Here is a 22,651-nt window from a genome sequence, read left to right as displayed (position 1 = left end):
CTGCACCTGTCTTATATGCATAAGTTTGGAGATTCACGATGGTATTAGCACTTAAAGGCATTTTGATTAACTTTTAGTGAGTCCAATTAATTGGCCAAGTTTAACTAATTTGCCGCTAAACCCATATTTATGTTTTGATTTAAATGCATTATGATTAATTATTAATGAGTCCGATTGACCAAATTTAACTTTGCTACGTATTTAACCTATGTTTAGATTGTGGTAACCATACAATAATGAAACTTTTCATTATGATTAATTATTAATGAGCCTAATATAGACCAAACTTAACTTTGCTACTTAACTTATGTTTAGGTTGTGGTAAGTGGTAACTATAGTAACGAAACTATTCATATAGTATAATAATTTTGGGGAGTCCAAATCATCTGTCTCACATTCTCTATTCCACCTCATGCTCCACAAATCAAAATAAGCCACATGTCTCTTAATTTCTAATTTTAAGCTATTTTATTTGACTTTCCTAAAATAAATAAGAAAGAAAAAACCTAGAACATATTCGTCCCCAACCCTCCTAACACCAACCTCCGCCCAACACCACTGACATAAGTTTGCCGACGCTATCAACTCCAATCATAGCCACCGTACTGCCACCAAATTCAGGAAGAATTGCAATCAATTTGAATACCCACCACCATGTCATTGTTGACTTTGACTTGGTCCCTTATTCTTATACTGATGATTATATTCTTCCCCGATGGTTCAACTCCAAAATTTCAAAATTTTGAATTATGATTAAGAAGGTTTCCAACTACTATATTTCTTAAGAAGAATAAATGTAGTTAGAAATTTCAAACATTCAAATCAAAATTAAGAAGAATAAGGGCCTGGGACCACCACCACCAGAATGTTCTATTTACCTAATCAAAATTCTTTGAGTTTAGGTTGTGCTCCTTGGGGGCGTACAAAAAGACGAGAAGTAATAGGAGGTGGTTTGGGAGTGAATAAGGCACAAGGCAAAGTCAACAATGATGGTGGTAGTTGTGGGCATTCAAATTGAATTCAGATTTGTTTGGACCTAGTGATTGTGACTAGAGTTGACGGTGCCAGTGAACTCATGTCAATGACATTGGCATTGGGCGGAGGTTGGTGGTGGGAGGTTTTGGGAAGAATATGCGCTGGGTTTTTTCTTTTCAAGTACGTTGAATAAAATAGCTTAAAATTAGGAATTAAGAAACATGTGGCTTATTTTGATTTGTGGAGCATGGGATGGAAAGAGAGTGTGAGACAGATGATTTTGATTCAATTTTGGGTTGTGGCAACTACAAAAAGGAAACTTTTCATTTATAATTGATCAACTAGTTCAGATTTGTGGAGGCTAGAGGCTCAACGTTTTGTACCTCACCTTTCTAAGTTCTTCGCCAAAATGAATTTGAAAACTCTGTATCAACAACTAAATGTACGTGGCCTAGTTTGCAAATCAATGCAGCTTCATAATGCTAATTCGATTGCATATGGTAGGTGTGAATGATTAACGAGAACAGTCGTATGAGGATTCTATCTTTTTTTCTTGGTGGTGTATGACCTGACGATTTAAAGTTATTGTCCCTAATTAATAATCTTTTGAGATTGATACGCAACTATCTCTACATTTTGATGTTCACAATGCTGCCTCACCTAGATACGCCAAGGGGGATTCAGTACTTTATTGGGAAGAAAAATCGTAGAAAATCATGTGATAGTTAAACAATAAGCATTTGTGGCATGGAAAAAAAAATACCATTGTTATTAGGACATACAGCTAGGATTGGTCGATGTAAAAGTGATATTCTCCGGATCATAACTTATATATTCTGCACAACTTGTAAAAATATTTTGTGTCTCTAACTAAGACCTAAGAAAGAAAGAATAATGCACCAAAATGCAGATGCTACAACAAAACATTGGTGGTTGTTTCTATTTTTTTACTTTTTTAAATCAAGAAATTTATTGATGAGAACAAGCTGGAACCCAACAACAAAGTACAAACAACAAACAAATAAGGCTCCTAGAAAGGCAAGTCGATCACCAGCAACATTGGCGGTTGTTTCTTGTAGAAAGTGAATACAAAAGATCCAGAAATATCGAATAATAAAACAATTCATATATATATATATATATATATATAAATGCCTAAAGGGCATCTATTAATCAATTATTTTTAAAAAAATTTATGTGAAAATGAAAAAAATAACTGATCTTTTTATAACCTTTTTCATTTTTTCATAATTTTTTTTCAATGGATGATAATAGATATATTAAGAGAGTGTTCGGATTGCGTTTGCATTTTCATGCAAATGCGTTTTTGCCCCCCCTTTTTTTTTTTCTTTAACCAACACCTATTGCACTGTTCATGAGATATGAATAGTGTAAATAGGCAAATAAACAGTATTTTTGGTGTAAACAATAATTCGAAAATTATTTTTTTATTGTTTTCAATTTTTAGTAAAATAGACGGTATCTAAACTCACACTAAAAGCACCCATTAATAGAACTCATATTTATATATACATCAACATTTTGTTCTCATAATAAAATTAGAAGTTTCCAGCATGTATGAATTATGAGCCTTGTCATTCCACAAAGATGGCTTGCATGCGTGATGAATTATTGCGAAACTTGTCCCTACTGGGGTTCCAAGTTATCTTCAATGAAAAGGAGTGGGTTGCAAAATTTAGTATGTGATTAAGGACAAAAAAAACTAGTAAGGCCAGGTACAGATTCTAGAGAAATTGTATCGAAATTAATAGAGGATTTTTGACAATTGGAAGACTGTACATACACAACTTTTTCCAGAAAATTGACCCCTTAGCTTATAGCTATACACCACTCTCAGTTGTGATAAGCGATGACCCTTGTGTCAAATTATCAATTGCGAATTTCGGACAAGATAGGATCAGCGAAAAAAAGAAAAAAAGAAGGTTGGACAAGAGTAAAAGATGAATTATCCCGAAATATTGGTCTTTTATGTTCACTTTGTAATCTAGATTACCGATTAAAGTTTGACAAGACAGATTTTGGAATTAAATTTTCTCTTTTTCTTTTTTTTGATAGGGAAATTTGCTCTTTTTCAAACAATTAGTAATGTATGATGTCACATGAAGCTAATCATGATCGTTAGCTTTTTTATTTTTGTAGTCTTTCACGTTCATTTCGTAATCTGTATCAAAATATCAATTGCGAATTTCAGACAAGATAGGATCAGCCAAAAAAAAAAGGTTGGACATGTGTAAAAGATTTGTAAATAATTTTCTCTTTTCAAAACAATTAATGATGTACAAGTGACATGAAGCTGATCATGATCGTTAGCTTTTCCATTTTTGCTGTCTTTCACGTTTAAAGTATGATAAGGCAGATTATCACAAATGTTTATTAATTTTCTCTTTCCCGAGCAATAAATGATGTAAGACTTCCTATCAAAAAAAATAAAAAAAATAAAAAAATAAAAATGATGTAAGACTTCACATAATGAAGCTAATCATGACCATTAGCTTTTCTATTTATGTTGTTTTTTATGTTCACTTTGTAATCTAGATCACCAATTAAAGTTTGACAAGACAGATATTATCCCAAGCGTTTTGAAATTAAAATTTTCTCTTTTTCAAACAATTAATAATGTAAGATGACTGGTCAAAAAAATGATGTAAGATGTCACATGAAGCTAATCATGATCGTTAGCTTTTCTATTTTGGTAGTCTTTCACGTTCACACTGTAATATGTATTGCGAAAGCTGGACAAGATAAAATATTCCAAACATTTGGAATTAATTTTCTCCACAAAATTGTTAAAGACGTTGTATTTGAATTGACATTTCTTTATATATAAAGTGGTTAAAAATTTAAGAGAAAAAAGATTCGAATTGTAAAGTTAATAGCATATGGTAAGTATCTTTCAAAAAAAAAAAAATTCTCCTCAAAACAATTAAGGATTATGACTTGACATGAAGCTAATCATGATAGTTATTTATTCTTTTCTTTTCTCTTTTTCTTTTTTTGTACCTATTCTATTTTTGTTATTATTTTTATAAATAGATACTATGAAGTATGAGATTTAATAAATCTGTTAAAAATATATACTAAGATGTGCTAGTTGAATTACAAAACTTTTAGCTTATTCTTGTTATTTTTATGGTAATTTACATCTTCTTTGTTAATTTTATCATATTAGGTTAGTTTGATTAGTTTAGAGATGTGATAGGACTTAGGTTTTGAATTTTTTAAAGATAATTTTTTTTTTTGGCATATTGATTTTCTCTAATTTTTTTATAGATTAAGAGTTTTTTTTTTTTAAATATTTATAATTTTTTGGATGAAATGTAAAAACATTTTAAAACTAACCAACTTGGTTCATAAATGACTAAATTTCAAAGAGAGAGAGAGAGAGAGAGAGAGAGAGAGGTTATGGATTTCGCTAGTATTATTGTTTTCACCAGTGACTGAGCTTATGAGTTTTGCTAGTGACTAGGATTTGGTGAGAGAGAAGGGAATTGTTTTCACCAGTGACTGAGCTTATGGGTTTTGTTAGTGACTAGGATTTGGTGAGAGAGAATGGAAAAAATAACAGCATTTAGCCAGGGAATAAATAACAGCATTTAGTCATTTAGGGACCAAGTTAGTTAGTTTTGAAATGTCTTGAACTTGATTAGCATTAACCTAAACCTCAGCGATAGTTAATATATTTTAAGAATTGATGATTTGCATTTAGTTTAGCTATATAGGTCTTTTGTTTTGTATTAATTAACAATTTATATGTTGAATTAATTTAGATTTGTCAAACAACCATGGTGAATGGACTCTAGTTTAATACTGTATGAGAAATGCTTAAGCTGGTTAACGAAAGTTATGAGCAATAATTAAGGAACTCATATCAATTTAGAGGAGGGGTAATACTAATTTACAGTCGTTTCATTATAAGAATCAACATCTTGAACATTTTGAATAAACTAAATAAAAATAATAATCAAACTAAAGGTAGTCCACTAAGGAAGAAGGCCTGCAATTTCGTGGTCTGAATTAAGTTCTTGTTCATAGGTTGGCTCCGAGCTAGAAAGATTTTTTCCACTGTTTAGGTCTGATCGAAATTTTGGCAAGGGTGTTATCTTTTAGCTACTTTGTTTTTTTTTTTTTTTTTTTTTTTTTTTTTTTTTTAATCTATATAATTAGACAGTCGCATTCGCAATAGTGAAATTTGACCTTTTTGATTCTTTTTATAAAGAGCAAATAATGACTAAGTCGGCAGTCTTTGCTTTCTCAAAAAAAAAAAAAAAGGTCGGCAGTCTTTGACGTGTTATGTATCTTTTAAATTCTTATTTCCAATAGGAAAACATGGCATTCTTTGTCTTACAACCTTTACTTTTTTTTTAATGATACGCTTTTGAGTTTAAAAACAATATATTGTATTTACATTTTGTGGTTCTTGCAATTTTTTTTAAGAATTTGAAGCAAAGTGCAATATGTTAACACAATTTTACACTTATATATTGAATATTCTGCTGTACGTACAACTAATAGTAGAATTTTTTTTTTTGATGTTTTTAATAAAGACATTTAGAATTCAAATTCACTATAAGTATACAAATAAATGACATACTATATATATATATATATATATATTTGATGAACTGAGTCATTTATCTTTTTTACTAATTGAAAATGGACGGGATTTAAGTTGCCTCATTCAACCCCTAAATTTCAACTTACAGATGAGAGAGACGTGCCGCAAGACTATATGGTCATTAACAATATTATTGAATTATATCTATTTCATTACTCATTAGTCCCATGTTATGATTCAAGAGACATTACAAAATTGATATTTTTAGGAAAAATAAGATATAGGAACACTATTTGACCCAAAAACTTAAATCTATAGATTTGGGTGTAATATTATGTTATATTAATTATTTACTTTCATAATTATTATTTTATGCGAGACTTTTTATCTATATAGAATTCCAATTTGTAACTTTAACACTGAAGTAACTACGTCATTTATATGTGAATTTTTTTTTTTTTTAAAAAGCAACATATTTCTCTGTGTCTGAACCTTACAGCTGCTTAGACATTATAATATTAGGAGTAGTTGTTGTGAGCTTTTAAATTATTATTTAAAAGACAAAGAAAAAAGCTACAGAAGAAAAAGAGAGCAACTTATTAATTTATATTGAATTGTTTGGACCTCGTTAATCAATAGGCTTCCATGCATTTTTGTTGGTTATTTTGGTCAAGCATATTTTGATTTCTAAATATGTCATTATCATCACTTTCAGGTGGGAGTCAGGACCAATTTGCATGTTCCTAATGGCCCGTTTGGAAGTTTATAGCCTGTTTGGAAGTTTAGAGACGAAGGAGAGTAGAGGGGAATGATTATCCCTCACCTTATTTGGATGTTTTTAAAATTAGTAAGGGGGAAGGGAGTAATTATCCCTCACCTTATTTGGATGTTTTAAAAATTAGGATGAAAAGGAGATGAAATTATTTAAATAGACAAATTTACCCTATTTGAATTATTTATTTTCTCATGAAACAAACAAAGATTATATGTTTGTAATTTTGTTAATTAAGAAAGGGTAAATTAGAGAATTCATTTAGTCAATAATTTATCTACTTTACTCCACCTCCAAATCTCTCCAATTTTGGGGAAAGAAAAATAAGGGGTTAGAGGTAGTTGAAACCCCTCCCCCTCCTTCCTTAAAAAACTTCCAAACAAAGTAATTGAACTACTCTCCCTCCCTTTACTCTACTCCCCCTCCGTTTTTTAACTTCCAAACAGGCCACAAACATTCTAAACCGAACGAAGCTTAACCACATATATAGGCAGGCAGCTTCAATATTCTCTAAAACTTTCTTGCAATCATTCTACACCTTTCATCTTGCATTATATCATTATTGAACTGGTCGTTAGAGCATTACAGGCTCTTATTGGTACATCTTTCACTTTCTTATATACATGACAATTATTTTCTACATAAATTCAGTGGTCATCACAACCATTACAGCTCCCTCAAGTTCTATTATATATTGAGAAAAATGTTTTGCTTCAACCACCCATAGAAAGATGATATGTATTCCATCATGTGCAATACAAATAATTTATTTGGCTGATTGGATTAAGTGAGTTATGTGCATTATATATGACAAAAACAAATGTCATCTCTCTATTAGTAGTTGTATTCCAAAATTTCAAATATGTTTGACGCCAAACTTTGTCCATATATCAATAATTTTAAGAACACAAACTTCTTTTAGAATTTTTGACATTATTTTGCAGTATAAATCATGGTTAATTAGTGTAAAAAAGATTTGGTGTCAGTGGTGGACTTAGGTAAAGGTGATGTTGCTTTAATCATAACAAGTCATATTAATATTTACAACAAAAAAAAAAAAAAAAAAAAAGCTTTAACATTAATATATTTATCTTCTTTTGAAGTGCTTCTACAAGAACATCTGCTATTTTGTCATTTTCATGTTAGAAGTGATATATAGTGGTAGTTGGGATGATATATGGAAATGCAAGATTAGAACCAGGAAGGTTTTATATAAGCTTATGGTTATGGTTAGTTTAAGTTTAGATGATTAGGGTCCAAGAGATGAGATTGAGCAATCTAGGTATTTCTTTTGGTTTAGAACAGTTTTTGTCCATGACTGACTCACCTAGTAATCAAATTCTTGTGCATTATGAAGTGTTGTCAACTAAAATTTTTAGGGTCCATGCCATAAATTTCATAGGCTTAAGAAATAAGAATAGTCCAGGGCAGATTTACTTTGAGGACTATGGTACCACCAAATCAAATGATTGAAAGAGTTCTAGATCGAGACGCTGCATCCATGAACTTTTTTTTTTTGAGAGATAAGCATCCATGAACTTTTATTGGGTGTTTATGGCAGACAGGCCAGACCTGTACGATGAAATTAGTTTTTTCTTTATTATTATTATCATTTTTTGGGATAAAAGATTAGAATACGATGAAATTAGTTACGCACCATTAATTTGCTTTTATTTGGTCCGTACCTTGTTTGATAGTAGCTCGGATTTGGAACCATCTTTTAGGATAACATTTGATGAAAATTTTTGAAAATTCTTGCTTTAATATTCTAATTATGGATTGGATATGATCCTCATCTATTAGAGGTGACAATTCATATTGCTATTACTTTTGCTTTATTATCCTACCTATGGATATGATCCTCATCTACTCAGAGGTGACAATTTTGTCTTGCTAGATTGTATTTGTGTATAGAAAGATATTTAGCTATACATTGATCAACCTAAATACGATTCATTTAATAATTATTTAAAGTTTCTAAAATCTAAAACAACTTGTTTATTTTGGATACAAGATAGAAAGTTTACACTTAATAAATAGATTGTGTTGGGTTGATATAGGCATGACCAATTTCTACTGATCTAAAATAAATGACCCAAAATGTTTAACATATTTTTAAATATTGTAAACACAAATTATAATAATTATAAACAAATAAATTTTATACAAAAATTTATCGCATAATAAAATCAAATAAAATAGTAATAGCATATATAAGGACGCAATTTGAGTCCCAATTCAAAGGATAAATGAACTTGGGCCCAAAAAGTCCAATACAATGAATTTGTAGAGAGTGGGTTAGAAAACTGGGTTTTAATGAATTGGACAACAAGTAAAGTGGATTCAAATGACAAGAAAATGAAGATAGATTGATTTATTCTAAATAAATTTGTTCTCAGCACAGTTTGAAGAGATCAGTTCTTATATATTTCTCTCAAGTTAGATTACAAGTTCAATTCTTGATTGTTACAGTGTTTTTCTCTTAATTTCTTGACCCCTTTCTTTCAGGGCCTCTCTTCCATTTTATACTATCTTCCCCTTTCATCTCCACCTTCCACGTCCAGATCAGATTGTTGGTGTTAATTCTTGTCCCATTAGCACCTTCCTAAAATCTTTGGGTAGCAGCTGTAAGGCTGAAAGTTACTGTTCAAGTATCACTTTCTTATCAATGCGGCCAGAGAGTTAGCTGTAGAGCATTTAATGTGGTAGTAGCAACTTTCTCTTTAGATATTTCGTAGCTTTTTTCTCTCCTGTTCCTTTCTGATACTTATCCTCATCCATGGAATGATTCAGAACGTTACTCTTGATGGCAATTCACACCCTCTGACCTTGGCTTTGCTCAGCCGAGGAGGCACTCCTTCTTGGACCACCCTCTGGACAGTTTTGATCGGACTTCACTTCTTCACCTACTAACATGGATTCTTATGAAAGTGTTTTACTCGTCCTCTGATTACCTAACGTCCTCGGATTGGGCCCTTGATCCAATATATATATATATATATATATTGGCTCTTGGGCCTATCACCCCTACAACATACAATCTAAAAATTCATATTTTTCAACACGATGAAATTCCATCTAAATTAAAAAAATATTCAATTTAAGAAAAGATAATAATGAAATGAGAGTATTTTATTGTTTTTTTTTTTTTTTTTGAAAATAGGATTAAGCAGTTTAGAGCTTCAATATAGATTTTTTCAATATAACCATAATATTAATTTAATTACTCAATTCTATATTTAAAATTCAAAATGTTAAATAAAACTAGCCTTTGAGTACGCGCTCACGCACTTGCTCAGAGGCTCTTCTATTTTTTGGATAAGAGTTAATTTTGAGCATTTATTATAATTTGGGAATACTTTATTTTCCAATCACAAAAAAAATCTAAGGGTATGATGAAAAAATTATTTCACCTGCTAGATTTTGTGATGAGTATTATGCGTTAGCAAGTGAAATAATTTTTTCATCACACTCCTAGGTTTTTTTGTGATTGGAAAATAAAGTAATCTCAAATTATAATAAATGCTCAAAATTAACTCTTACCCAAAAAATAGAAGAGCCTCTGAGCATGCACCTGAGCGCATGCTTAGAGGCTAGTATTATTAAAATACCTAAAACATCGGGATTTTTTTTTTCTTGAAGTTGTAAAAAAATAGAAAACCAACGTTGAAGAACTCACCACCCTCAAAAAAGAAAAAGAAAAAAAAAGAACCGTTGATGCAAATTTATTAACTGAGAACACGTAACACTTGATGCAAATTCAAAAGGTATGGTTTGTTTGGAGTCTTTTTGTCTTTTGGTAAGTTATTTTGGATCAGATTAAATTTTACCAATTTTTAAAATTTTAAAATTTAAAATGAAGTAACATTTTAAACTATCAAATATAAGATATATTTAAAGGTGTAGGTTTTTATCCCTAAAAGTTTGTCTATTATTTAGAACCAATTTTCACCACAATTTAAAAATTTTATCTTTAAAGATAAGTTCTCCATTATCATTCTTGCTTTAGCAAATTTGTGTATATAACAATTGCTTACAAAATCATCAAATGTGCAATGGAAGGCACAAAAAAGGACAATATTAAAGTTCATAACGTAGGATATTTACAAAAAATGTTTTTTAACAACTACTTGATAGGTTGACTACCACTTTGCTCACCCGAATTCATCCAATGTGTCTGCTATGCAATCTAACCAAATTGTTGATATGTCAACCTAAAAAAATTACAAAAAATAGAGAGTAAGGCTTAAATGTAAGAAAAACAACAAACAAAAATAATAAGAGGAAGAGATGGCACCACTTAGAACATATACAATAAAATAATGGGTCAAACTTGATAACCTCAAAAAAAAAAAAAAAAAAAATCAATATATATCATTCCTATTCTTTTTTCTTAAAAAATAGTCATTAATTAGAGAAAATACTTAAACACCCATGAAACTGACCAAATAAAAGAAAAGAAAAATAAAAAAAGATAAGAGAAGATAATGATATGGAAATGATAATGATAAGAAAGTGTAGTCCTTTTAGAATGTAAATCATGATAAAATAATAAGTTTTTGTTGGAGATAAAACATCCATTTTTAAAAAAAATTAAGCAATAATTATCCTAGCATTTGAGATTGAGAACCTCATATGATTTTATTCCCGAAACAAAACCCAGAAATAAAAGCTCAAAACTATCAAGAAAAACTCAAGCTTTCACAACTGTCACGCCCAAAATCAGACTTGCAAACCACAACAATTAAAGCTAAGGTGAAAAATGCTAGCTTTAGAGTTAAAAATGAACCAAAACTATCAAAAAAAAAACTCAAGCTTTCACAACTATTGCCCAAAATCAGACTTGCAAACCATAACAGTTTAAGATAAGGTGAAAAATGCTAGCTTTAGAGTTAAAAATGAACCTGTTTCGATGTGGCCCTGAGGGAAATAGAAGACACGTTCGTTTTGATCTTTAATAAAAAAAAAATATGGTAGCATTATTGTGATCTTTCTTCCCTCTGCACCAAACATATATATGACGATCACTATGAAGGTTAGGTTATGCATCAACAATTTGGCAGCCAAACTCAAACAACAACAAAAAGGAGGAAAACAGAAGTGCACAAAACTAAGTCAAAAATGCATAATAAGGGAAATAAAATATAAAAAAACCACCGTCACAACACAATCGCAAGAATTAGTCTCAATTAATTTGGCAACATAGAAACCTGTGGTTGAAAGCCTTATGAACACACAACCTACAATTTTCCAACTTTAAATTGCGGCCCCTCCTAAACCAAAAGGCCTGTAAAAAAAATAGATCAGAAAATATCCAGTAAGTTTCGAAATAACAATAAGCAAAACATGGCCAAATAGAGATCATAAAGAGAGAGCGAGGGCTGAAATTTGATCTAAGAAAGAGGTTACCTCAAATTTATCTCCTGCTGTTGTTGTTGTTGTTTGTAGTGAAATCTGAAGCAAAGAGGTGGGTGAAAGGATTTGAAAACACAGAATTGAGAGAATTGGAGAACTGAAGAAGAAGCAATTTGAGTTTGAAAACCAACGTGAGTGTATTGGGAGTGTGTTCCTATTTTGTAGATAGTGTTTTACGTGGAAGTTAAAGAAGCATTTTTACCAAGTTTTGTCCTTACTTAAATGTAGGCTATAGGGGTATCTTGGAACAAAAAAATTCGGTTCAAACAAGGACAACCCCTTAAATAGTAGTATAGATGACTTATATTATATGGATTAACCAAACTTATGTTAAAGCAGAATGCCCCATTTAGGATTGTCATTTTCAAGTTATTATGAGTTAAGCAGACCAATACATAATTGACCCATTCATTAAACTTGCTTTGATTCACATTGATATCCTGGGTTTAGTTCAAGTTGTTGCAAAAGAATTTGTCAAAGTGTGGAACAAGCTAACCTTTTAGAGAAAGGGGAAAATGAATTATTATTATTGTTTGGAGGGAGGGGGGGGGGGGCAGGAGGACAAAACCAATATTGAGTCAGGCGTTGAGCCGTACGGGCTTGACAGGCGAAGTATCAGGTTGACTGAGGGAGATCCCCTTGCACTCCAAGAAAGGTGAGACAAGCTACCACCGTACCAAGGGACATAGGCCGAAGCTGACAGCCATGAGTAGGCCTAAAAGGAGAAAAGGGGGGAGGCGTGTTGGGGAAGCACCCATCACCTCCACATTAAATATCCTGCATGAACTAGGACAGTCGCATTAATAGAGGAAGTGATGCCTAAATAGTACTTGGATAGCTTGTAACTCACCTGGCACTTCCCCCAAATAGGGGATGTGACTAGTATCTAACGAACAATTACCACCCTATAGCTGAAGGGTCAGGATTAAGGATAGATTACTATAAAAGGAAGGGAAAATCCCATTAATGGGGAGGAGATGAATCAGAGAGAGAGAGAGAGAGCTACTAAGACTCGTGTTGTTGTTAAACTTGAAATACCTTCCTCAGTCAAGCCGAGGGACAAGACTATTTTCTCTTCGGCTAATCTTGTTGCTTTCTTTTTGGCTACCCTTTTTCTTCTTCTTTATTTTTTTTATTTTTTTAATCTTTACATTGGGTCTGTTTTTCCTGACTTAGACTCTAGGCCCAGGAATCCATGAGTTGGTTTGCCATTCCCATCTCTAAATCCACTTAAAAATAATAATTGTTGTGGGCCCGTACCCAAGGTCCAAGTTCCTAGCCTTTGGGTCCTTGGGTAGGCAAACACTCCCCCACACAATTATTATTTTTAATCTAAGTGGATCCATTAATCCAATTTGAGAAAGAAATGAAGTCTTTCATCTTTTTAGGGTAGTTAATCTTTCATCCTAGTTTTGAAATATGCTATGTCAATATAACAATTACTGCTTTTGGGTTCTTTCCCCATCCATTCCCATCTTAAATCAAGCTCAATTACAAATGAAAAGGCTCCAAGATTACGAGTCATGATCTAAAAAGTGATTGCCCAAACCATTGACTCTTCAATTTTGTATAAGCCAAGAAGCAACTTTCCCTCATTCAATTGAACTAGCAGCTTCCCCATCACCTCCTCTAGGTTAGGATGGCATAATCAAAGTAGGGGGCCTCTCTCTACCACTTTTGTCTATTTCACGTAAAGTATGCCTCTAGGATTGGATTCCTTAGTTAAGAAAAGAGAAGACAAATCTAAGTGGACATGGATAGGGAACAAGACATGAAGCCATTTATACTAAACTTTTACCCATAACAAATTGTGTCATGTCAAACAAGGCCATCTTTTTTTTTTTTTTTTTTTGAGTTAAGGTGTCAAACTAAAATCAATTGTATCGCTAATTTACCTCTTTAGTAGGGTTGTAAATGAACTAAGTTGTGTATTAAAAGTTTAAAATTATGTTTATATTTTTGAACATGAGCCATGTTTACACTCATTAACAAACTAAATTATATATTCAGCTTTGGTTCATTTTATGGTTGAACAAGCTCAAATTTTTGTTACAAATTATTTAATTAACTTATTCTTTTCTCATATATAACAAAGACGGTGTACAATTCAATCTAAAGTATATATAAGTATTTAAATCTAGCCTTATGTTAATGAACACATTATTATATTTCGGTTTAACTTATTAATGGTTAAGTCGAAACTTAAAGTTGAATTTGGCGTTAAATAAATGAGTATTAAAGGCAAATTATCGAACTGGATTATTTGCTGAATGAATTTATGTTTGCCTTCTTATTGTAGACTTTAAAATTCGGTATCGGGCAGATCAGGAAAAAAAAATAAAAAATCCATATTGAGAATACCATTGCTAGCGGTTAAATAAATACATTTCTTATCTAATCTCAACAAGGGTTCTATGGTGTAGTGGTTAGCACTCTGGACTTTGAATCCAGCGACCTGGGTTCGACTCCCGGTAGGACCTCCTTTTTTTCCCTTCACTTTTTGTGTCTTCTTCAAATTTTTTTACTTTTTGTGTCTTCTTCAATTTTTTTTTTTTTTTTTCATTTTGCTTTTTGGGCCATCAAATAGATTTTGGTCTAAAAAATGGGCTTCCTTTTAACAGACTGGTTCAGTCTCAAACAAATAACAAAGCAAGGCACATGTTCTGTTCCTGTCTGTGTTCTTCTTCACCCCAAAATTGACTTCTTTTTTCAATTTTTTTTTTGTTCCTTTGTTCTAAAGCTTGTGAGGTTGTTTCATATTTGATAGAATTTACTGGGTCTTATATATGAAATTATTAATATGGGTAAGTGTTTTTTTTTTAAATGCTTTGGATGATTCCCTGTAATCTTATACAAGTTAGTTCCTTTTGTATGTGAAAGAGTTTTATTTAACATGCATTTACATGGGTAAGCATCCATTTATTCAGAAATGCCATAATGCCAATGTTAAAATTACTATGTGTTTGAAACTACAAGGGTTTGAGGCTTTCGTGAATAAAGTCGGCATTTTTATATGTTTAGAGCAAGTGGGTCTTCGAGATCCAGCTCAATGATTGAGTTACATGCTTGTATTAAAACATTTTAGTTTTTTTCTTAGTGGGTTGAGACTGAAATTTTCCTTTGCTGCTTCTATTTTCTGCAAGTCTAAATAACCCATGAGAAAATATCTTATTAGATAGAGTTGGAATGGGTTCTTTTTTGGTAGACATAGTTTTGAATTTTTCTGGTTTTCATGGGTGTTTTACAGAAATGAAAGCTTTTTTGGAGATATTTTAATGAGGGTCATTAGTAGTCCTTAGTGCCTTTTGGCTCGGGAAAAAGCTTCTTTATGTTTGTTTATTTATCAAATGAGGCAAACTCAAGCTTGGTTTTAGGCTTGGCCATTAAAAAATTCAAGCTCAGGACTTGAAGCTTTCTCTCTTCCTGATTTTGTTTGAGTGGAAAAATGCTTTGTAAGTTTTTATTTTTCCTTTTTTGCCTGAGTTGCTAGATAGTTGTACTTTCCATGCTTTATGTCTTTTTGATGGGTCCTTAGGACCTTAGCACACTGCCTATGTGCTCTGGTTTTTTGTATTCTTTCAAGTTTTTTTGAATGGAACATTATTTACTTATAAAAAAACAAAAAAAAATCCAAGCCCAAATATTATAATGTGTTCATGAAACAACTCATGAGTATGAGACTTGATTTGAGTATATGTAATGTTATATTTCATATGTATAAATGTATAGAAATATACTTATATATATACTTGAGATTGGATTGTGCAAGTTTGTAAATAAGTTCATAAGATATCAAATTAACATGTTGTAATTTATTGATAATAGAAATAGTCCATTTGCAGTAAAAATTCCATACTTGCTTTTTACTATACAATGTTGGTGAATCTTATTTCATAAGTTCTTAAGTGAAAGTTAGTTTATCTTATCTCAAATGATAAATTTTCAGCTATAATTTAGTTATTAATTATTAGCACATATTTTCATATCCCATGAGGCCATGACCGTATTCATAGGATGTGGATCTTGTCTCATGAAGTGGAAGTCACTAGTATGAATCTCACATTCCCTCACCTATTGGGGCCAAAATTCACCGATACAAACATCACTATTGTTATAAGAACAAGCAAATCATCAGCATCATCCACATGGCATTGCCTCACTGTAACAAAATTACAAAGCCACACTTCATTTATGACCATAGATGTTATTTCTTATCAATTCTGCTGTACCACTTGTTTACTGCTCCACCTCATTCACATCACCACCACCACCATGTTGCCCTGTTTAAGCTGTTGTGTGCTTCTGTCTATACAAAGCTGAAAAACTCAAATAATTGATAACATGCTAGATGAATTTTTTTATTTATTTTAATTGGTTTAAAACATGTTATATGATACATGTTGGCAAGTCCTGTATTTTTAATTAGTTTTACTGATCTTTCTCATGGTTGTGGAAATAGCTGCTTGGTAAATGTTGCAGCTTTTCTGTTCTCTGTAAAATCCACTGTTTTTACTTCAATGGATAAAAATAAATATTTAAAAAAAAAAATTGTTATATGACACATGAGGTCCTCAAAAATATTTGCGGAATTTTGTTTTTACTATTGTTTGTTTGCTTATGATCTTTTGGTGATTTCCCATATAATCTTGTGAATTTTTAATACAATGGTTTCTTTCAGCTATTGCATATTTATATGGTCCATCCTTGCAACTGTTTATTTTCTTTTGATGACTGCCTTCTCAGAGATTGGGACACTTTGCAAAATTTAAATCGAGTTTGCGCACTCATGGTTATCGTATTATTCTTTTGGTTTATGAAAGGTGTAAGAAAAAAAAAAATGGTTCTCAAAGTAGAGTTGCCCTAAAATGTGGTAATCCTTACTGAAAATCTGGATGCAAAAGGATTGCTGCTTTGGCGGTCAATTACCGTACCCCTGATGGAAAACCTTGTACAAGGAAGGACACTAAGGAGCTTGGATATTTTCTTGCTGTCACTGCTCTGGAGAGCATAGGAGAGGGTAGAGACAGCGCACTAGAGATGTACTGTTTCCGGTTGTTTTTTAGCTGCATCACCTTCAAGCTTTTCTAAGGAGATATTTTAGAGGGCGTTGTACACAAGGTGCTGAAGCATGGGGTCTTCTTGAGTTGTGGACCTGTGAAAAACATCTCTCTTTAATCTGAAAATGCCAGATTACTGGTATGTGGCTGGGGAGTACCCTGTCTTCTTGAATGACAAGCTCCGAGGTAGAGAGAGAATTTCAAGCATTGGTTAGTTTGGAAGGAGATTATCTTGGACCAATTTCTTAGTGTTAGTGATACTCCCTTTGCATAAGTTTGGTTATAACCTGTATAACCTGTAACTATGTTTGTGAGCCTTGTTGATGTTTGCTTGGCTACTACTTAAGTACTACAATTAACCTTTTTGAGTTTTTGTAGCCAAGTATCTGGCATGTTAATATATGGTTAGCAACTTGTAGTTTTCATCCATTAGCAGGTATGCAAATGTGTTGTTATTTAGTTATCTGGGACCTTTTTTGTTAGTGATGGTCTTTTGTTGCAACTATTTTGGCCACACAAGTGCCAGTTTTCACATTGTTTCCTTGTTGCAAACCAAGGCCAACTTGCTGCTGTGTTTTCTTCGAACCAATAACACCATTTTCCTTTCAAGGACCTATTTCTTTTTTTCAACTCCCTCTTGTTAGCAACTCTTCTGTCATATGTCCAACTGTGGGAGCTAGCTACTGTTTATGTCTTCAAGTGGAAGGTTACAAGGCTTACGCGCCAAGTGATAATAATAAGCCTTTAGCTTTAGCCCCAAAAATACCAGTATAAAAGTACTACGTGATCAAACTCCCAACCTCTTTGAAAGAAATAAAAGTAATGCATAACCATTTTCTCTTTTAAATAGTTACGATTTCATTTGATAGAAAGAAAGCACATCCCTCCAAAACAACAGGAGGAAAAGAGTGCTTATTACAACAAACAAAAAGCCTATTAGCGGCAGAAAATTAAAACAGTACCATATGACCATATACATTAGTATAAAAAATATTGCATGAAAATATTGGGGACATAAAAACCTAATATTTACAGGAGATCATGTCAAATCTGGAGTATAATGTTGGTCTTTGTTTTCAAACGGGAAAATGTGATTCAAACATGTAAGTTACTAGACAAGATGGAATATCATTTCGCAGCTTAATTATACAAGAAAGCTGAAGAATCTAATTAGTAAACTTTTCTTCTTTGGAGCCATTGGAAGGGTCACCGCAATTAATCAAGGGGGCATCTTTAGCGGACAGTTCCAAAAGTCCACTTGTATTCAAGATTTTATAATTGTTTCCTGATTGTAAATGCTGAGCAACAGGAATATTGGACAAGGTCTTTGAGGTTTTTTGCTGAAAATACAATAGATTTGTACCACAAACAATAAGGCACTCCTAATTAATCATGAAGATAGTCGCTGCGTTAAATTTTGAGGGATCTCCATTTATGTCACTGCCTTTTAACTCAGACATACTAATGTTCATTCACAACTGTCTTTTATATTTTTATAGCTTCTTAGGAAGACCACCAAACCATCAAGCTGCAGAAAGGCTTAAACAGAAAACTCATGCCACCGTTCACAGTCATAGAAATTAACAAATTTATTCATCATAAAATGTTCGGGAATTGATTCTAGAGTGCAATAAAGTTAATAGAAGATCTTAATAAAATAGTTTCAATAACATGGAAAGAGATCTACTTCCAAAAAAAGAAGAAAAAATAAGAGGAAAATAAAACATCTTCAACAAAATTTAACTGAGGACATAGGCAAAAACAACATCTTGTGATTGAGATAGCACATCAATGCTCCTAGACCTTCACTGCATGTTCTGGACGCGTTTCACAATAAGGAGGCTCATATCCATATAACGCCGAGCACAGTTTGAAAGGCAACTAGATTCACTGGAACTGAACTTGCTCCCTGGTGTACCAGTGATGCATTTGTCCCAGCAGACATTTGTGATCTTTATCACCATCTCACCAACCTTGGCTCTTTGCTCTTCTTGCTGCACAGGCATTACAAACTGATTCAGTCAAATCACATAAATTGAACATAAATCTTGCTACTAACACGACTTACTATTACCAACAAAATAATGACTACCACCCCTACCACCATGAATTGTTAAAAAAGTCAATTCTATGACAGGCTGAATCAGTGTCCAAAAGTTGTGCAGGTTAAAGTTAAGTCCCAAAACAATACCGACATATCTTATGATGCAGGAGCATGGGGTAAGTTGGGTGACAAATGGCAAAAGAGTGCTTTGAATAAATTGAAGATTTTTATTGATAATAAGTCATTAGTTCCTTTTCATATGGGCAATGCTATTAAATTTATTACTTGAAAATTATATTGAACTGTCAAGTGAGTTGCAGAGTGTGCAAAAATTGTACTTAACCACCTGCAAGTCTCAGCATCTAGCATCTTAAATAAGAACAGCTATAGACAAAGAGGCAACATCAATGAATTTTTGATAAGTAAATAACTTCATTAAAAAAGAAAAAAGAAAAAACAAAGAGAACTGCCCAAGAACAGGCTGTATACAAGAGGCAATGCAAAAACAAAAGGAACATGAACAACAAAAGATAATTAGTGAAATTCAGAAAATCTAGAAACCCTTCTGCAGTAAACAAAGAAGTTGGTGAAGTCCACTCATGTAGTCTTCAGAAAGAGATATTTGAAATTAACCATACTGATTTCAGCTCCCTCAAAAGCACCAAGCATTCCTCTCTCGCCAGAGGCACCAGATTAGACACAATGGAACAACTCGCCATATCGTCCCACTACCTCCCCTGCCAACCCACACCTCCTTCCATGCCTCCAACACATCCCGCACCACTGAGGGCATCACCCAAGAGACCAAATAAGAAAAATATCATTGCCCATAGGTCTGAAGCCAGTAGGTAACATTAATATTTAAAACATTCCAAAACTGAATATTGTAACATTCCAAGTCCTTCGATCCCAAAAAAGGCTAGCCCAATGGGGGAAGGGACGTCCAACATTTTTTATAACCTCTTCGTCACTAGTTCATGTAGCACTCCACCATGTTCCCGCACACATTTTCCCTTTCATACATACAACTCATGACATACATGGCGGCTCTACTAACAAGTAACAAGTAGAACATTGTTCTGATACCATTTCTTCAAACCTATGGAAGCACTAGCCACATTCGCGCCTAATAGAACTAGTCAAGTTCATTTGGGACTTCTCGTAATCACTTATATAACCCAGTTTATTATAATCTATTTCGACCTAGTAAAACCCCGACCCCGACTCAAATGACACTCACTCCTCCAACAAGAATTAATGGGAAAAAAAAGAGAGGGTAAAGATCATGGGTTCAAAACCTCCTTAAGTGCATGTTTGTAGTAGTAGTGTAATGGGCAACTGAAAACAGTTAATCTTAAACACTAAAATTATTAAATCAATAATTGCAAACAAGACATCCTAGTTTAGAACAGCTAAACAGAACACTCAAAAAATCACATGACTATACATTCCAGTTACCAAACAACATAAGAGACTTTTGTCTATTCTAACAAAATCCTTAAAAAAATAATATATATATTTTCAATCCTCAGATTTTCTGTTTTATTTTCCTCAGCTTTCTGAGAGACCAAACACACACAAAAAACAAAAAAACAAAAAAAAAAAAACTTACAGCGAGAAATTGAGCAAATTCAGCAGATTGGACTTGTGAAGGATCCATTGAGAGAGAAAAAAAGAGAAAGATTGGATTTTTGTTCAGTTGCTAAAACCCTCAAATCTGAGAAAACCTAAAAGCTTTTGATTCTAAAACCCTAAATACAAAGAACGCGATGGCTGAGGAAGATGGGATAATGGGCCGAATGAAATGGGGTCGTTTTCCCTCAAATTTGTGACTGTTTATATGGGCCCAGGGGCAAGGCCCATTGGATTTACATTGACACAGCCTAGTAAGTGTACATCTAGGCCCATTGGGCTTTACATTGACACAGCCTAGTAAGGGTGTACATATAGGCCCATTGGACTTTACTACATTGGCATTTGGCACACACTAAAAATGGTAAGTTACCATTTAAAACTTCTTGATATTAATCATTATTGTTTATACCCACAAGAAAATAATGAATTCTTGTTGCATCAAATGTTAAGTCAATCTGTTGCCAAGAGTTTTGAAACTTAACTAATATATATATATTGTGTTTACAACGAAAATGTCTAAGGTTTAAATTCTTCAATTGTTTATGCATAATTGATGACATGGTAAGTATATGATGAGTCTCGTTAATCGGTGCTCTTAGGATAATTTTTAATAAACAATTTAAAAAAAATTTTGACATCACTTTTATGGGATAAATAAAAAGCCATAAAAAATTAATTATTTTTTATTTTTCCATAAAATATTTTTAAAAATATTTCATAAACCAATACTTTTTTCCTTATATGATTGAAACAACAGTTTGCTTCAATGATTTATAAACAACAATCATTAATGTATGTTTGGAACAGAGAGAGATGGAGGGAAGGGGGAGAAGGGGACAAGAGAAGGAAACTTAGAGCATTATGTTAGGGTTAGAGTCTCCTCTCTCTCTCTCTCTCTCTCTCTCGTCCTCCTATCTTTCTCCATTCAAACATAGATTAAGAATAGTTAAAACAAAAAATAGAGCGTTTCAAAATGTCAAATATATATAACGATTTTGATATTAAATTCTAAAAGATGCACGAAGATTTATGGTTAGATCCTTCAAATGATGTGGGATGATACAAATCATACAATATTTCTTGAAATGTGTTGAAAATAAAAACATTTGTGATTTTTTTTTTGGGATATGTATTGGACTTCTTTTTTCCCCCTCATGATTGGTTATAGCAAAGACGATTAATTAAGAGAACCAAGTCTTAGTGTCTGACACTTTATTCATAAAGATGCTCAAAGCATAAGTTCACCTTGAAGAACAATCTAGACAATTTCAGTATAGGTCACAACTCTCGAGTCCCAAAACCATTCACAAACTTACTTATGCATTAAGCATAAAACTTGCTTTTTCTTAGACCATGATATATAGTAAATTATGAGCACATGAACCGTGATACGCCTAAAGGAAACACAAGTTTATTTTATAATATTGTGAATAATTGTCAGGAAAGGCTCCATTTCTTGTCTACTATCAACCTTTAACTTGAGTAGTTTGTCTTTTCAGGATGGAGGAGGAAAGAAAATAAAAAGATGAATCTTGAGAGTAATATCCAATGGCTACTTTCATTGTAGAGAGTGGGGAAGATTCGAGAGCGACCATTTGTAAAATAATTGAATAGTGATATAGACACAACAATTTCACAATAAAATATAAATAATAAATTGTTATTGGTTCTCGTTTGAATTCACTCCTAATATCACTTTTTTTATCGACTATTAATAGCTTGACAACTAGATTTTGTTGTGCCCATAATTTTATCCAAAAGCATTACACATATAAGTGAAAAAGGACATTCATGAGTGCTGAGATGTGTTTTCTCCACAAAAAAAAAAAAAAAAAAAAAAAAAAAAAGAAAAGAAAAGAAAAAAGAAAAGTAGTGTTGAGATGTGACATGAGACATAAGTGAAAAGAATTGTGCCCAAAAGGTCATAAAGACATTACCTTTGTTGCTGTGGTCTTAAGCAATACTTGCGAACCATGTAAACGAATTGGCTATCTCACATGGAGAGAAAAAAAAAAAGGCAACATCTTCGCTACTAAGAAAAGTAGTTGACTCTTCTTTGCTTTGCAATTGTAAGGGTTCCCCTTACTTTCATGGCTTTTCCTTCTAGACAAATCATTTAAAAACAAATAATCAAGGTTCAGCAAAAACAAAAAATCAAGGCAATATTGATTATAAGA

General features: G+C 32.4%; 1 protein-coding gene, 1 non-coding gene and 1 pseudogene across 2 annotated transcripts; 2 read left to right on the top strand and 1 right to left on the bottom strand.

Moving 5' to 3' along the window:
* The first annotated feature begins 14,146 nt into the window (after positions 1-14,146).
* On the top strand, positions 14,147-14,218 carry TRNAQ-UUG. Its single transcript has one exon. It is a non-coding gene; the product is annotated as a tRNA-Gln (tRNA).
* A 1,284-nt stretch (positions 14,219-15,502) lies between these two features.
* LOC115963144 lies at positions 15,503-17,327 on the top strand (annotated as a pseudogene).
* Positions 17,328-18,416: 1,089 nt separating this feature from the next.
* Positions 18,417-20,628, bottom strand: LOC115964153 (mitochondrial import inner membrane translocase subunit TIM8-like). The gene is made up of 2 exons (XM_031083501.1): positions 20,452-20,628; positions 18,417-18,789 (listed from the first exon to the last, which is right to left on the bottom strand). The coding sequence occupies exons 1-2, from the start codon at positions 20,497-20,499 to the stop codon at positions 18,601-18,603; spliced, it is 237 nt and encodes a 78-aa protein (XP_030939361.1). The 5' UTR covers positions 20,500-20,628; the 3' UTR covers positions 18,417-18,600.
* Positions 20,629-22,651: the final 2,023 nt, after the last annotated feature.

Source organism: Quercus lobata, chromosome 10 (assembly GCF_001633185.2).
Source record: "Quercus lobata isolate SW786 chromosome 10, ValleyOak3.0 Primary Assembly, whole genome shotgun sequence".
NCBI classification, from domain to species: domain Eukaryota; kingdom Viridiplantae; phylum Streptophyta; class Magnoliopsida; order Fagales; family Fagaceae; genus Quercus; species Quercus lobata.
Note: the sequence above shows the minus strand (reverse complement) of the source record. Positions and strands in the feature narration are given on the sequence as shown.